The sequence below is a fragment of the Canis lupus genome, chromosome 38, assembly GCF_048164855.1.
Source record: "Canis lupus baileyi chromosome 38, mCanLup2.hap1, whole genome shotgun sequence".
NCBI lineage: Eukaryota > Metazoa > Chordata > Mammalia > Carnivora > Canidae > Canis > Canis lupus.
The window spans coordinates 2,411,795-2,427,094 of NC_132875.1; the positions used below are offsets into that span (position 1 = coordinate 2,411,795).

The window sequence follows — 15,300 nt, forward strand, 5'->3', positions numbered from 1 at the left end:
AGAAAGAAAGAAAGAAAGAAAGAAAGAAAGAAAGAAAGCAAGCATGAGTGAGAGGGTCAGAGGGAGAGGAAGAGACTCTCAAGCAGTCTCTGCACTGAGCATGGAGCCCAAAGCCAGGCCTGGTCTCATGACCCTGAGGTCATGACCTAAGCTGAAACCAAGAGTTAGACAATTAACTGACTATGCCACACAGGTGTCCCTCCATCTGAGTATTTTTAATTTCAGTTACTGAGTTCGTCTTCTCTGCTTGGTTTTTTTTTTTTTTTTAATGTTTTTTATCTCTTTCTTAAAGGTCTCACTGAGGTCCTCCACTCTTCTCAAGTCCAGTGAATGTCTTTATGACCATTACTTTAAATTCTCCACCAGAGGCACCTAGATGGCTCAGTTGGTTAAGCATCTGCCTTCAGCTCAAGTCATGATCTCGGGGTCCTGGGATCAAGCCCTGTGTTAAGCTCCCTGCTCAGCAGGGAGTCTGTTTCTCCCTCTGCCTCTCCCCTGCCCCCATTCATGCTCATTTTCTCTCTTTCTCTCTCTCTCTCTCTCTCTATCTCTCTCTCAAATAAATAAACAAAAATGTTTTAATAAAATAAATTCTCCGGGCATATTACTTATCTCCATTTCTTTTATCTCTATTGCCATGAGTTTGTCCTATTCTTTCATTTGGGACATATTCTTCTGTCTCCTTCTTTTATCTAATTCTCTGTGTCTGCTTATATGTGGTAGGAAAGTCAGTTGTGCCTCCTGCTATTGAAAGTAGTGGCCTTATGTAGAAGAGGTCCAGGAGTGCCCTGAAGTGCATTGTCCCATTACCAGAACTTGGAGCTTCAGGGGTGTCTACTATATGTGCTGTGTATGCATTGCTGTTGTGACTGACCTCTTTTGTCTTCAGTCCAGTCATCTGCAATGATTGTCCTTGCTTGTTGTGGGCAGGGTTTGATCCTCATGTTGTTGTTAGTGGGCCAATCTGGGGCTGCCTGGGCTTGAGTTGAGTCAGACTAGGCATTTGCCAGAGATGCAATAGCAGTGAACCACAGGGTGCTTTCCTTGTTTGGTTCCCTGGGAAGCTTTTCTTTGGTGGGCATGGCCTGCACTCAGACCAGATGTTTGCCCCTAGCCCATTGGTGGGGCCACAGTTGAACTCATGTGTGTGTGTGTATGTGTGTGTGTGTGTGGTTACCTTCCCTTCTCCCTGGGTCAGGAGTCACTTTGGAATGGTGCTGCTTACACACTGCCAGGCTTGTGGCACCACTTTGGATGGGCTTTGGTCAAGATCACATTGGAGGGGCAAAACCACAGGAGAACTCAGGGGCAAGCTGAGCAGTGTCATCAAGGTCTGCACCAGTTGGCTGCAGGGAGGGACCTGTAGCAAATGGGACCCAAGCAAGCTGGGTTGGAGGGGGGGAAATCTGCAGAAGTGGAGGTTGGGGAGAGGTATCTGGTGTTAGCAAGGTTTGCGTAGGTCTGCTGTGGGAGGGGACCTGGAATGGAGGCATGGGAAGAGGCATGTCTACAGGAGAATGCGGGGGCGAGTGTGCTGTTAGCAAGTTAGGTATTGAGTGTTGGCACTGCACTGGTTCCCACAGGTGTCCGTATGTCTAGGCTGAGTGGCGGGGGAGGGATATGATACCCACCAGCTCCTTTGTTCTTGGAGAAATCTCCCAACGATCTCTGCCCCTCCAGCACATGCTCTGAGATTAGTAAACAAATCTCTCTCCCATGTATTCCAGGTGTTGTTCAAACTGCTGCTTCTATGCTGTTTCTGCGGGGCTGTTTGTTGTGCTGCCTCTTTAAGGGCAGGGACTATTTCTTCTCTTCTTCCCAGAGCTGAGCCAGCTGATTTTTAAAGTTCCAGATGTGAGGGGATCCCTGGGTGGCGCAGCGGTTTGGCGCCTGTCTTTGGCCCAGGGCGCGATCCTGGAGACCCGGGATCGAATCCCACATCGGGCTCCCGGTGCATGGAGCCTGCTTCTCCCTCTGCCTGTGTCTCTGCCTCTCTCTCTCTCTCTCTGTGACTATCATAAATAAATTAAAAAAAAAAAATTAAAAAAAAAAAAAGTTCCAGATGTGAAGCCCAGCTGATTGTAAGAACTCATGAAATCAGGTGCCTCTGATTTTCAAAAGCAAATGTTACAGGGATTTGTCCTCCCCGTGTGAGAATCTGTTTCTGTCCCTGCTCTGTACCCACACCATCCCTTCCTCCCACGGATAGTCCTGTGGGTCTGTCAATTTCCAACTGCATCTCTGCCCTTCCCACCCTCTTTGATGTGACCTCTTCTATACATTTAGCTGTGGAGAATTTGTTCTGCCAATCTTCAGGTCATTTTCTGGGCTATTTACATTGGTGTGGTGTTACCTAGTTGTATCCATGAGGCAAGGTGTGCTTAAGGTCCTTCTCTGCCATTTTCCCCAAAAAATCTAATTTTTATTATTTTTTTTAAAGGATTCAGGACTGTATATATAGTATGCTGCCATGTATGTATCTATACCTAGAATATTTCTAGAAATACCAACAAGAAATTCATAATAGTAATTCCTAGAGAGAGGAAATGGGTGGTTGGGGACAAGAAAGCTTGCTGTTTAAATTATGTACACCTTTTTGTATCTTTTCAATTTTATGTATTACCAGTTCCCCAAAAAATCAAACTTAAACACCTACACACTGTGAATAGAGGAAAAAATGGAACAAAAGGGAAAGAAAGGACCAGGAAGAAGGTCTGGAAGCACAATGGTCATAAATTTAGACCAAAAGGCAAAAGCAACTCAAATTCTAGAGGCAGAGCTCCCTGCTCCGCAGTGTTTGGGGCTGACTCATTTGTCCATTTATTTACCAAACATTGCAGAGTGACTTTCATGAGCCAGTAAGGTGTTAAATGTTCAGGCACAGGCCTTGGTCCTGTCCTTAAGTAATTCATATACTGATGGGGAACAGAGGAGTAACTAGACTATTGTCATGTTGACTCGTGGAGATAACACCCATTCAGGTTTTGCAGAAGCATAAGAGAGAGGCACTGAGGTCTAGTATGCGGTGGAAAATGAAGAGAAAACTTCCCTAGAACACGATTCTGGCTTCTTCCTTCTGTCCCTAGGTCTTCTATCATCATCACCTTATTCTTTCCTGTTGCAGAAGGGAGGGATCTGAGCAATCTCCTCATTGCTGTTGTCCCTACAGAGCAGGTGCAGGAGCCTCAAGTCATCATAAAGTCTGTGAACAAATCTGATAGTGGCTCCTGTAACATTACCTTGATTTGCTTTGTGGAGAAGGCAAGGACAAGTGTTCTGTACAGCTGGACCGGGAGGGATGCCAATGCTTCTGAATCCCATGAGGGCTCTACTCTCACCATCCAATGGACGCTGTGTCACCCAGACCTGCCATACACCTGCACGGCCAGGAACCCAGTCAGCCAGAATACTTCCAGCCCTGTCCGCGTCCAGCAGTTCTGTACAGGTATGGGCTCCATGTAGGTCCTCCAGGGGATTCCAGAAAAGGTCTGAGCAGATATGGAGTCTAAACCACCAGGGTTTGGGCAGGACACAGGTGGAGTCAGGCTTGGAGACCTTTTATTCTCTACCCTCCGGGAACTTTATATCCCACAGGAGGAAGACAGGCTTGGAGACCCTTTATTCTCTACCCTCCGGGGCCTGAGAGAGACTGTCAAGGCTCTTGGGAACTCCCAGGGAACTGTGAAGCTCTAAGGGTAGAGCAAGGGAAGGGAAGAGAATATGGATGAAGAGGTCCAGTTTGTTCTTTGTTTGGGTGGAAGTGTCCCCTGAGGTCTCCTCAGAAGGCCAGGGAGGGCAAGAAAGGCCTGAGTATGCAGAAGGCAGAGCCAGGTGCATATCTGTCCATGACAAGAGCTCAGAGGGGATGCTCATCAGAGGAAGGGAGAAGGGGTGCGGGCAAGAGAGCCTATTAGGCTTCAACCTCCTTCAGACAGGCTGAGGCTTCAGGGAAGAGAGCCAATGACTGAAGCCACAATGTCTCATCTCTGACTGCAGCTCCAGGAGCCTCCAAAGGAGAACCAATGGGGGAGACGGTGGTGGGAGTCCTGGGGGAGTCGGTCACCCTGCCCCTAACATTCTCGGCCAGTCACCACATAGAGAACGTCATTTGGATGCTTAACACATCTATTATCAGCAAAGAACAGAAAGAAATGGCAACAGCCGATCCACCCATTAAGTTCAAGGATCCAAACAAGAACTCTAGCCAAGACTTCTCCCTGAAGATTGACCAGGTAAAGATGGAGAACGCAGGGCACTACTCTGCCTATGTGTGCTCAGAGGCCTCCAGAGTCATCAAAACAAAACACATCACCCTGCTTGTCTATGGTGAGTTTCTGAGCTGAGTGCTCACCATTAAATTCCTTCCCTGAGATGTTTCTCCTCTTTGCTGCTTTTCCTGCTTCCTTCCCCCACCCCCGAACCTCTCTTCGTACCAAAGTGCCTCAGATCACTAGGATAGCTATCGAGTCCAGACGGGTCAACAATAGGGCAACATCTACCTGCCAAGGTCCCCCTTCTGCTGGGCTTTCAGTTAGGTCTGCACCATCTGACCTTCAGTACTTGCCCCGTTCTCCTGTATTGCTTGTCAAATGGGTCTGGGAACTCTTCAACCTGTATTTTTATAGAATATTATCATGTAAAAAAAAATTTTTTTAAAGAATATTATCACGTATGAATAAGGGCACAGCTGGCTGGAGTGAAATCAGAGAAGACTCAGGAGAAAGCTTTTAGTGTCCAAAGACCCCATGACCTCCACGCAGGAAGGCTGCTTAGCTCTCCCAAGCATGAGGGACAGAACTTGCAGTCTTCCTCTTCAGGCTTGAGCCTCTCAGGTTCTTGACTTTACAGTTGGGTTTACATTTGCCAGCTCCTTCACCTGTACCATCCAGACATGGTCATCACATCCCCCGCTTGGGTTTGTTGGTGTCTAAGCATCTGTGAAGAGTCACCATCCATGGCCCTGTTAAAATATGCTGGAGGTCAGCTAGTCCACATTTATAGCACATTGTGACTCAAATATTTTTTAAGAGGCAAGAAGATTAAATAATAATAATAATAATAATAAAGTGGGTACAACTGGTGCAAATCATATTTCTTTTAAATTACTAAATTGGGGCCCCTAGGTAGCTCAGTAGATTGAGCATCTGCCTCCGGCTCAAGTCATGACCCCAGAAATCTGGGAGCAAGCCTCATGTCAGGCTTCCTGCTCGTCAGCCCTGCTCATGCTCTGTCTCACACACACACACTCTCTATCACATATAAATAAAATCTTTTAAAAAACAAAGCTGCTAACATTCATTGAGCACTAACTCTGTGCCATTGTTGCTCTCACCTCTTTACACTTTATCTCTTGAGTAAAAAACTTAGATGATGGAGCCTCCACATGGAAGCCTTGAAGAATCTTCAAAGCACATGGAACATTGTGCTTACCTGTGCCGCTAGTTCTACACAGGGATTGTGTAGGATGATGCGGTATCTTTCTTTTTCCACTCTTCTTTAATTCCTTCTTTTAGCATCTAGGCATCAAAGGACCAAAGAGGTGAAATGATATGTCTGAGATTTCCTGGCTACCAAGGGAAAGGCCAGGTGCGCTCAGAATGCCTGTGGCTCCTGGAGGCACTTTCCCAGCCTTAAGGCAGTGCCAGCTCACAACTTCATGAGAATATTCTAAATGAGTGAAGATGTGGTGACTGCCCAGCGGGCAGGCCTGACTCTGCATTAGGTCTGTCTTTCTCCTTACACAGGGAGGTTGAAGAAGCCAAAGATTACCTGGAGCCTTGAGCTTGCTGAGAATGACATCTGCAGGGTCAGTCTGACATGTTCAGTGGAGGACAGTGGACACAACGTGACATACAGATGGACTCCCCTACCAAAAGGAACTATCGAGTCCCAAAGAGGACCTCACCTCAATGTCTTTTGGACAAGTGGTGAAAATCATCCCAACTTCACGTGCATCGCCAGCAACCCTGTCAGCAGCAGCTCCCAGCAGTTTCTTTCCGGCAACATCTGTCCAGGTCATCCTTTACCTCTGCTCAGCCAGACCTCAGGGCCTTGGATGCTTGGATCCAAGTATTTGCATTCTGAGCAGCTTTTTAGGAATACAGTGAGGGAGTATGGGCTAGGGAACTTTATTTTTTTTTTATTTTTTATTTTTTTGGTGAGGGTACTTTAGAGCAGCGCATTCCAATAGAAATAGAATAGGAATCACACATGTAATTTGTATTTTCTAACAGCCACATTCGGTAAAGCGAAAAGAAACAAGTAAAACTAACTTTAATAAATGTATTCTACTTAACCCACCAAATCCAAAATATCACCATTTTAGATTGTATTCAATACAATTATACTTGAAATAATTTATATTTCATGTTCTACTAAGTTTTTCAAATCCAGCATGTCTTTTACACCAATAGCTCATCCCAATTCAGATGGAAAGTACTTGATCTGTATTCAGATTTCATAAAAGTTACAGTTGAAAAGGTACATTTTACATATCCAAGCTGTTCCAAACCTACTTATCGATTTTTCAAGAAGAAATTGAATACCATATTTCAATTTCGATTTTTTAAAAATTAAATTAAATAAGCAATTTAATTCTCCAGTCATACCAGCCACATTCCAAGGGCTCATACCACGGCCTGTGGCTACCACACTTGGACAGTACAGTGTCAGAGGTTAGTGGAGATGAGTTGATAGAAATTGATAGGTGAAGGGCACCCAGGTGGCTCAGTTGGTTAAGCTTCTGCCTTTGGCTCAGGTCATGATCCCGGGGTCCTGGGACTGAGTCCTGCATCAGGCTCCCTCCTCGGCAAGAAGCCTGCTTCTCCCTCTCCTGCCTGCTGATCCCTCTGCTTGTGCTCTCTCTCTTTCTCTCTCTCTCTCTCTCTCAAATAAACAAATAAAATCTTTATTTAAAAAAAAAAAGAAAAGGAAAGGAAAATAAATTGATAGGTGAAGGAATGCAGACCACAAAGAAACACAGACTGTGAGTGGAAACTTCTAGTTCCTTTCTAAGGAAGTCCTAGTGTCTCTTACTAGATGCCAGGCACTATTCTAGGTCATTTTAGCCCAATTAACTTCACAATAATCCTACGTAGCAGATACTGTTACTATTCTCCATTACATAAAGACTGAGACTCAGAAAGGGTAAGGGATGTGCCCAAGGTCACACAGCAAAAGTATGATTAGAACCCTGAGTTCTGTGCTCTCTCTGCTCTAGAAGGAAGTAGAAAAAAAGGAAGGCTTGCCTAGGCTGTGACAATGCTAGATCAGGCTGGAGGATGGATTTAGAGCCCTGTTAAGTGGAAATCTTGGCTCTATCTTGAGCCTAGAGCTACCCTTACACCGTTTAGAGAGAGAAGCAGTGGAGTGTGATGGAGAAGGATGTGTCAGGACAGGCAGCCTGCATTCAAATCCTGTTCAGGTATTTAAAACTCTGTGACGCTGGGTAAGGCGTAGATCTCTCTACCTAGGAACAGTGTCTGCCTTAAATACTGTTATAGCTTCCATCCCAGAACAATGCCTGCTCGATAAATAGTGGTAGAATGAATGAATGAAAAGGAATATTTTCTGCAATAGCACAAGATTTTTACGAGCCAGGTAGGATGGCCATAATGCTTGGTCCATTGTTCCAATCTCCTTGTTATTATTTATATTAATACATCCTTCTTTTTCTCTTCAAAGGGCCTAAGAGAAGCATGAAGTTTTACATTGTGATCTTCACGGTGATGGCTGTCATCGTTCTGTGCTTTGTGACCACCTGGTGCATTTGGAAGCGAAAAAGACCGTGTGGGTTTCTGAGATCATGGACACCTGCCAGCATTAGACCATATTCCTATGACCTTTGAAGGCTTGTCTGCCCTGTCACGATCCCCTCCTACCCCTTCTTTCCCAAAACCTCATTTCTTCTCAGAGTGATGAGGGGAGGGCTGTTAGTTGGGACTCTAAATTTAGGTACAAATCATTGAAACCCAACTCAAACAACTTTTTTTTTCTTTTTTTTTTTTTTTCAAACTACTTTTAAAAGGTGCCCGAGGTGTGATTTATTATTTTGGAACTCACATAATCAATCCGTGGGGAAGACAGGGAAGGAGCTGGCCTTAAAAACAAAGGTTACCAGAGACTCAAAAATCACCAGAGCTCTCCATCTCTCACCCTTACTTTCCGCTTTGAGCTGAGGGGCAGGGGTGGGGGTGGCGTGTGCCACAACACAGCCTTTGGTAGCTGCAGACTCCCACCTACTAATAGGTAAGCCACCAGGAAGAGAAAAAAGATGCATCCCTCCAACTGCAACCCGAAAGATTTCTGATTGGCACAGTCTTGGGTCATGTGACCATTGATTGGCCCAATCACTGTCTAACCCAAAAGGGTTAGCTATTATGATTGGCAGCTCCCTCAGAATTTCATATCTCAGTGGAATTGAAATAGTTCCCAGGAAGTAGATATTGGTAAGGCCGCATGGGATCCCTGAACAATCGCTGCAAGCCAGCAAACCAATCTGATGGGTGGCTACCACGGGGGTGCAGACGGCCGACAGGAGGCTCCTCAGCTGAAGATGACCTTAGGATTCTGTTCACCCTTTCCTGTGCGCACCTACTCACTCCAGGGTTCACCTCCTCCCTAAAGCCTTTTCCTTGGCTTTGTCTGTTTGACACTCAGAATCCGCCGCCTCTCTCCTCACAGCCCTATTGATAAACCTTCTCTTCTTAGGTTTGTCAGGTTCAGCCCCAACCTCCTGCCCCAGCCAAGCTGAAACCCCAGTGGAGGAACCAGGTAAAATCACAGTGACACAGGCTGTGGGGTCTCTGGGCCAGATGGAAGCTCCAAAGCCTGGCTATTTGTTCAGTGTGGTCTACCAACCAGCAACCGGAGCATCCCCCAGGAGCTTGTTAGAAATGCAAATCGTGGGCACCTCCCCACATAATGAGCTCTAGTCTGCATCTCAAGGTAAATCACATGCCTGTTAAAGTTTGATTATCAATGTGGTTTAGAGAAGGAACGTGGTTTGGGGAACAGAAACCACAACCAGGATGAACCCTGGAAAGATGGTAACCAGAGCCAGGGAGGCAGCTGTCCTCTGGGGTCTTTAGGGTTCCCCCAGTACTGATCATGATCCCTTGAATGTGGCCTCTGATGAAGACGGAGATAGTTGCCTTACTCTGAGAAGGGAGAAATAAAGGCCAGATAGAATGGTAAAATCTGTGGCAGGAACAAAACTAAAACCTAATTAGAATTAAGACCCATGAGACTATCTAGGACGTCTTTTACCCAAGAACATCACTGAGGGAGTGATTTTCCAGTTGTTTTTTTTTTTTTTTTTTTTTAAGGTTTTGCTTATTTATTCATGAGAGGCACAGAGAGAAAGGCAGAGACACAGGCAGAGGGAGAAGGAGGCTGGCTGTAGGGAGCCTGATGTGGGACTCGATCCCGGGACCCCGGGGTCATGACCTTTGCCAAAGGCAGACACACTCAACCCCTGAGCCACCAGGGTGCCCTGATTTTCCAATTTTTGAAAAACCTAAGGAATGCTTTCTTCAAACAAAATACTGTGCAACACCCCAATAGCACAAAGTGTATAGAAGTGGAGCTATCTTGATGGGTGTTGGAGTGGTGAGCGGAGCTGCCTGCATCTTAACCACCTCCCCTTCCCATCACTCAATGTCCTCAGTTGCCACCCTGAACTCTAAGCTCTGAAGTTCTAAGGAATCCCCAAATTCCACCCATTCGGACAGACTCTGCTTTAAAAACACCCATGTAACCTCTCACGGAGGAGATACCCCAAGGAGATGGAACAGGAGGAGGGCCTGGGTGGGAGGCCAGCAGCTCAACTAATCCAACAGTGTAGGCTTTTCCGATGGGAAAGTGTAGCCAGGAGAAAGGAATCAAAAAGTGAGAATGAGGCTAAGTGGGGAGCTTCCCACCAGCTCCCTCCTCACAGCTGGCAGGGCAGACCCTGGCCTCCCCCAGCCCACACTCTTGCTCCTTGGTGCCCTGGGCACAGAAGGAGGGGTAAAGAAGTGCTGAGACACCACTGTCACCCCTGCTCTTCCTCCCTCCCGGTGCCTTTCCTCGGCTCCGAAGGTCTGCCTCCTTAACCTCCTAGTCTCCTCTTCTCTATTTATTTTTTCTAAGATTTTATTTATTTATTCATGAGAAACAGAGAGGCAGAGACACAGGCAGAGGGAGAAGCAGGCTCCCTACAGGGAACCCCACATGGGACTCGATCCCAGGTCTCCAGGACCATGACCTGAGCCAAAGGCAATGCTGACCCGCTGAGCCACCCAGGCGTCCCATAGTCTCCTCTTCTCTAGATCTTCTTTCACTACCGAGGTTCATTGTGTCACAAAATTTTTGTTTATTGAATAGTTTTTTTTTTAATTGAAAAGTCATATATTCACATGGTATACAATTAAGTCTCCTTTCAGGGCAGCCCGGGTGGCTCAGCGGTTTAGTGCCGCCTTCAGTCCAGGGCCTGATCCCGGGGTCCTGGGATTGAGTCCCCCGTCAGGCTCCCTGCATGGAGCCTGCTTCTCCCTCTGCTTGTCTCTCTCTCTCTCTCTCTCTCTCTGTGTGTGTGTGTGTGTGTCTCTCATGAATAAATAAGTAAGATCTTTTTTTAAAAAATGTGTTTCTAAATCCTTTTGGGGTCTTTAATGCATTGATAGGCATTAGATATATTTGTGAATGTGTAATGTGTGTGTGTGTGTGTGTGTGTGTGTGTGTGTGTGTGTAGGTGACGTTCTTTTAATTACACATATGGGAACGATCTATAGCATTTTTCTGAACCTTGCTTTTTTACCTTAACAGAATATCCTAGTAATATTAATATATGTAAGACTGACTCCCATTTATTCCATCCTACAGATGTGCCTTAATTTATTTAACCAGTCCTCATTACCAGACACTCTCATTCCTTGTTACTTCCTCCCTAAAATAGTATAATAGTTTCTAACTGGCCATTCCTTCTCCAGAGTTTCTCTTTTCTATCCCTTCTGCTCATCACTTTGCAAAGCTCAACTCTGACTGCTCTAAAACCACCAATAGCTCCTTGTGGACTTTGTCTGTTACTCAAAAAGCAATAAAACCTAAGGGCCGGGTGTATGTGTTCTGAGATCAGACAGTCTTGTGTTCGAATCCTGATTCTGCTCATTAGTGATCTTGGGCAATTCAGTCTCGACGCATCAGTTTCCCTACCTTGCAAAATAAGTGCACCCACTTCTTAGGGTTGCTGTGAGTACTGAGTGGGTCAGCGACAACAGTGTGCACTCAATAGGTGGTAATTACTGTTATATTATCACTCAGGATTTAGTCAGACCACCCTTTACCTACTTTTTTCCTACACAAAGCCCGTAGGGAGCTATTAGGAGGAGTAGTTAAGAACATCAGGGGAAAAAAAAATCAGTGCGAAGTTTCCCGAGCATTCAAATCCTGACCCTACCACTTACTCGGGCAAATATTTAAACCTTATGTGCTACAGTTTCCTCATCTGCAAAAAATATAGTTTTTGTTTTACAGGGTTTCATCCAGATTGAAAAAGCTTATTAATGAAAAGTGTTTAGAATGGTGTCTGACACATACTAGGCACTTGGTAAATGTGAACCATTATTTCTACACTCAGAAATAGAGTGTAGGCAGGTAGACATGCACCTAGTGTGCCAACCAGTTGTTCAAAACCGACACTCACTTCTGATTGTCCTACACCCAGCCATTGCAGTTGTTAAATATCTTGAATGCCATCTTTTCCCAAAAGAGAGGGTTTCACACCTGCCCTTAATCGTGGTGCTTCTTCAACCAAGAATAATCCGTCCCTCATCAAAATCTTGCCCCTCCATCAAGGCCCATCTCTATCCCACCACCTTCATCAGTTCTTCTCTGCTTCCTAACCAGAGCCCGTGTCCTCACATTTTCCTCACTCTTTTCATGCACCCTTACCAGAGCTGGGCTTGCATTCATTGATTTCTGTATGGATCTGACCCCCAGCAGGACAGCATCCTCCTTCAAGAGCAGGTCTAATGACGTTTGTGCTTTCCCAGAGTACACATCACAGCACTTAGGATGGCTTATCCAACAGAGCCAGTTGGGCTCACAGAGAGTTGCTGGGTTCATCCCGTGCCATACCCCATGCATGTTTACCAAGTGAAAATGAGTGAATGCTTCAAAGGAGGAAGGGGGGCACCTGGGTGGCTCAGGGGTTGAGCATCTGCCTTTGGCTCAGGTTGTGATCCCGGGGTTCTGGGAACAAGTCCCACACCTGGCTCCCCACAGGGAGCCTGCTTCTCCCTCGGCCTGTGTCTCTGCCTCTCTCTCTCTCTCTCATGAATAAATAAATAAAATCTTTTTAAAAAAGGAGGAAAGAGTGGAATAGAATCCCCTGTGGGGAGACAGAACAACCTCTCCTCCAGTTCCTTAGGCTTCACCTGGGGTAGAAGTCAGTGCAGCTTGGATCCTTGCACAAAACAAGAAAGAGGTGGGGGCTGCCACACTTTTTACCCAGCCTGCACAATGCGTTTGAAACTCACCACTGGCCGCACATTGTGCAATATGCTCTCCCAAGGGTATCAGGAGTTGGACACGCTCCCTCAGCCTGCCAAGCAACAGACTAGGTCCACCTCCGACGGCAGTGAAACAAGTGAGGAGGACCAGGAAAGGACTGACACACCCAAGGCTGGAAGACACCAAAAGTATGCCTTGGTCAACCAGGAGGACACTGAATTTGACTCAGCATCTGAGGGGCAAGCAGAGTATGATCTCGTCACTCCGGAACGCATGGTGCCTGCGTCTGTGGCCCAAAACAGCACGCTGTATACGCAAGTATTCCTCAACTCTCGGGTGAGCTTTTTTGATTAGTATACGTTCCCTCCTCCTCCTCCACTTCTAGAACCATCCAATATCCTGGATGACTAGTGCCTCCAGACTGGGGGCCAGGACCAGCAGCACATGGGCAGATAACTGTGGCTCTATCCGTGTTTACCAAACCTTGGGGTCCCTTGAAGTGAAGGAGCTCGTCCTCAGCTCCAAATCTTGGGCCACTAATAAGGGAGGTGTTCAGCAAACAGAAGCACTGTCCCCATTGCACTAAGGCAGCCACCATCGTCTAAGACCTGAACCTGGTACAGTGTCCCCTCTCCTTAAGGGCTGAAGGGTAAACTCCAGAAATTTCTCATATGGTGATTATGGGTAGTCTGATGTTGGTCTGTTACAGGGAAAGACCTCGGTTCCTCAGCAGAAAGAGAATTCAGCCACAATCTACAGCTCTATACAGACACCTCAAAAGGTGAGAACAATTTTCTCTGTATCCCAAGGCTCCTAAAACAAGGAATTATTGTGCAGACCATTTTAATTGAAAGTCCTACACCCCCATGGCAAAGTAGCGTAAGTTCTATCCAGTATGCACCCCCTTGACATACTCCATGGTCAACAGAGATGCTTTTTTTTTTTTTTTAAGATTTTATTTATTTATTCATGAGAGACACAGAGAGAGAGGCAGAGACACAGGCAGAGGGAGAAGCAGGCTCCCTGTGGGGAGCCCTATGAGGAACTCGATCCCGAGACCCCAGGGTCACGCTGTGAGCCAAAGGCAGACGCTCAACTGCTGAGTCACGCAGGCGTCCCAACAGAGACGCTTGAACAAATATTTCTGATTCACATCTGTTTGGTCAAAGGCTGGACATTTCGAATTAATTTAATAATGTTTTATATTGGTTATTCTTAACACTGACCAGAATGAGAAGCTGTAAACACAAATACTGTATGATTTATGTGTATTTCTAAATCTACTTCTAAACCTAATCTTAATCCACCAAAATGGTAATTTCCCAAAACAATTAGAAATTAGCTAATAGAGCAGCCCCGGTGGTCCAGCGGTTTAGTACCGCCTTCAGCCTGGGGTGTGATCCTGGAGACCCGGGATCAAGTCCCACGTCAGACTCCTGCATGGAGCCTGCTTCTCCCTCTGCCTGCTTCTCCCTCTGCCTGTGTCTCTGCCTCTCTCTCTCTCTGTCTGTCATGAATAAATGAATAAAATCTTTAAAAAAAAGAAAGATGAAAGAAAGAAAGAAAGAAAGAAAGAAAGAAAGAAAGAAAGAAAGAGAAAGAAGAAAGAAAGAAAGAAAGAAAGAAAGAAAAGAAAGAAAGAAAGAAAGAAAGAAAGAAAGAAAGAAAGAAAGAAAGAAAGAAAGAAAGAAAGAAATTAGCCAATAGTCCAATGTCAAGATTTTTTTGAAAATGTGCTATTAACTACAATACATTGGTTTTATTTTGGTGTTAAAAGATCCCTTAATGGTAGAATTTACTATTAAATAATAAAAATAACTTTTACATCACGTTCATAAAACATTAACAAACATATTCTCATGGGATCCTTAGGACACCTCTATAAATGTGTTGTCACCCACATTTTCCAGCCAAAGAAGCTAAGATTCGCAGAAGCTAATTTTGCCAAAGGTCACACAAATAGTAGTTGGGCTTTCGGTATTAAAAACCACAAGGAAGGCACCTGGGTGGCTCAGTGGTTGAGCATCTGCCTTGGGCCCAGGGTGTGATCCCGGGGTCCTGGGATCGAGTTCCACATCGGGCTCCCTGCATGTAGCCTGCTTCTCCCTCTGCCTGTGTCTGTGTCTCTCATGAATAAATAAATGAAATCTTCAATAAATAAATAAAAATAAATACCACAAAGACTTTTAAAACAATCCTGAATAATCTTTTTTTTTAAGATTTTATTTATTTATTCATGAGAGACAGAGAGAGAGTATGTCTCTGCAGAGACACAGGCAGAGGGAGAAGCAGGCTCCACGCAGGGACCCCGATGAAGGACTCGATCCCAGACCCAGGATCTTGCCCTGAGCTGAAGGCAGATGCTCAACCGTCAACCGCTGAGCTACCCAGGCGTCCCCAATCCTGAATAATCTTTTTTTTTTTTTTTTTTTTTTTTTTTTTTATTTATGATAGGCACACAGTGAGAGAGAGAGAGGCAGAGACACAGGCAGAGGGAGAAGCAGGCTCCATGCACCGGGATCCTGAATAATCTTAAATAATTAACCTTGATCTGAATCTAGCTGCCTGTTCTCTTTCACTTCCCTGAAAACATGGGCTCATATATACTTTTATTTTCAAATCTCCCCCAGAATTCCCTCTTTGTTTTTCATCCTTGTTTTAAGGTGTTCAAACAAGATTTTTTTTAAATATTTATTTACTTATTTTAGAGGTGGAGAGGGACAGAGCGAGAGGGCGAATCTCAAGCAGACGCCCTTCTGAGTGTGGAGCTGGACACAGGGCTTGATCTCACGACCCTAAGATCCTAAC

The 15,300-nt window shown here is 45.5% G+C and overlaps 1 protein-coding gene across 5 annotated transcripts in view; it reads left to right on the forward strand.

The window, feature by feature from the left end:
- LY9 (lymphocyte antigen 9) overlaps nt 1-15,300 on the forward strand; it is a 31,773-nt gene that overhangs the window by 13,903 nt on the left and 2,570 nt on the right. For 2 of the 5 annotated variants that reach the window (XM_072814998.1, XM_072815000.1), the window contains 7 exons: nt 3,125-3,445; nt 3,997-4,326; nt 5,745-6,014; nt 7,684-7,788; nt 8,710-8,772; nt 12,554-12,828; nt 13,202-13,273. In XM_072814998.1, coding sequence (XP_072671099.1) covers nt 3,125-3,445; nt 3,997-4,326; nt 5,745-6,014; nt 7,684-7,788; nt 8,710-8,772; nt 12,554-12,828; nt 13,202-13,273 — 1,436 coding nt within the window. The remainder of the gene's footprint in view (nt 1-3,124; nt 3,446-3,996; nt 4,327-5,744; nt 6,015-7,683; nt 7,789-8,709; nt 8,773-12,553; nt 12,829-13,201; nt 13,274-15,300) is intronic. The other 3 variants (XM_072814999.1, XM_072815001.1, XM_072815002.1) reach the window with 3 other exon arrangements.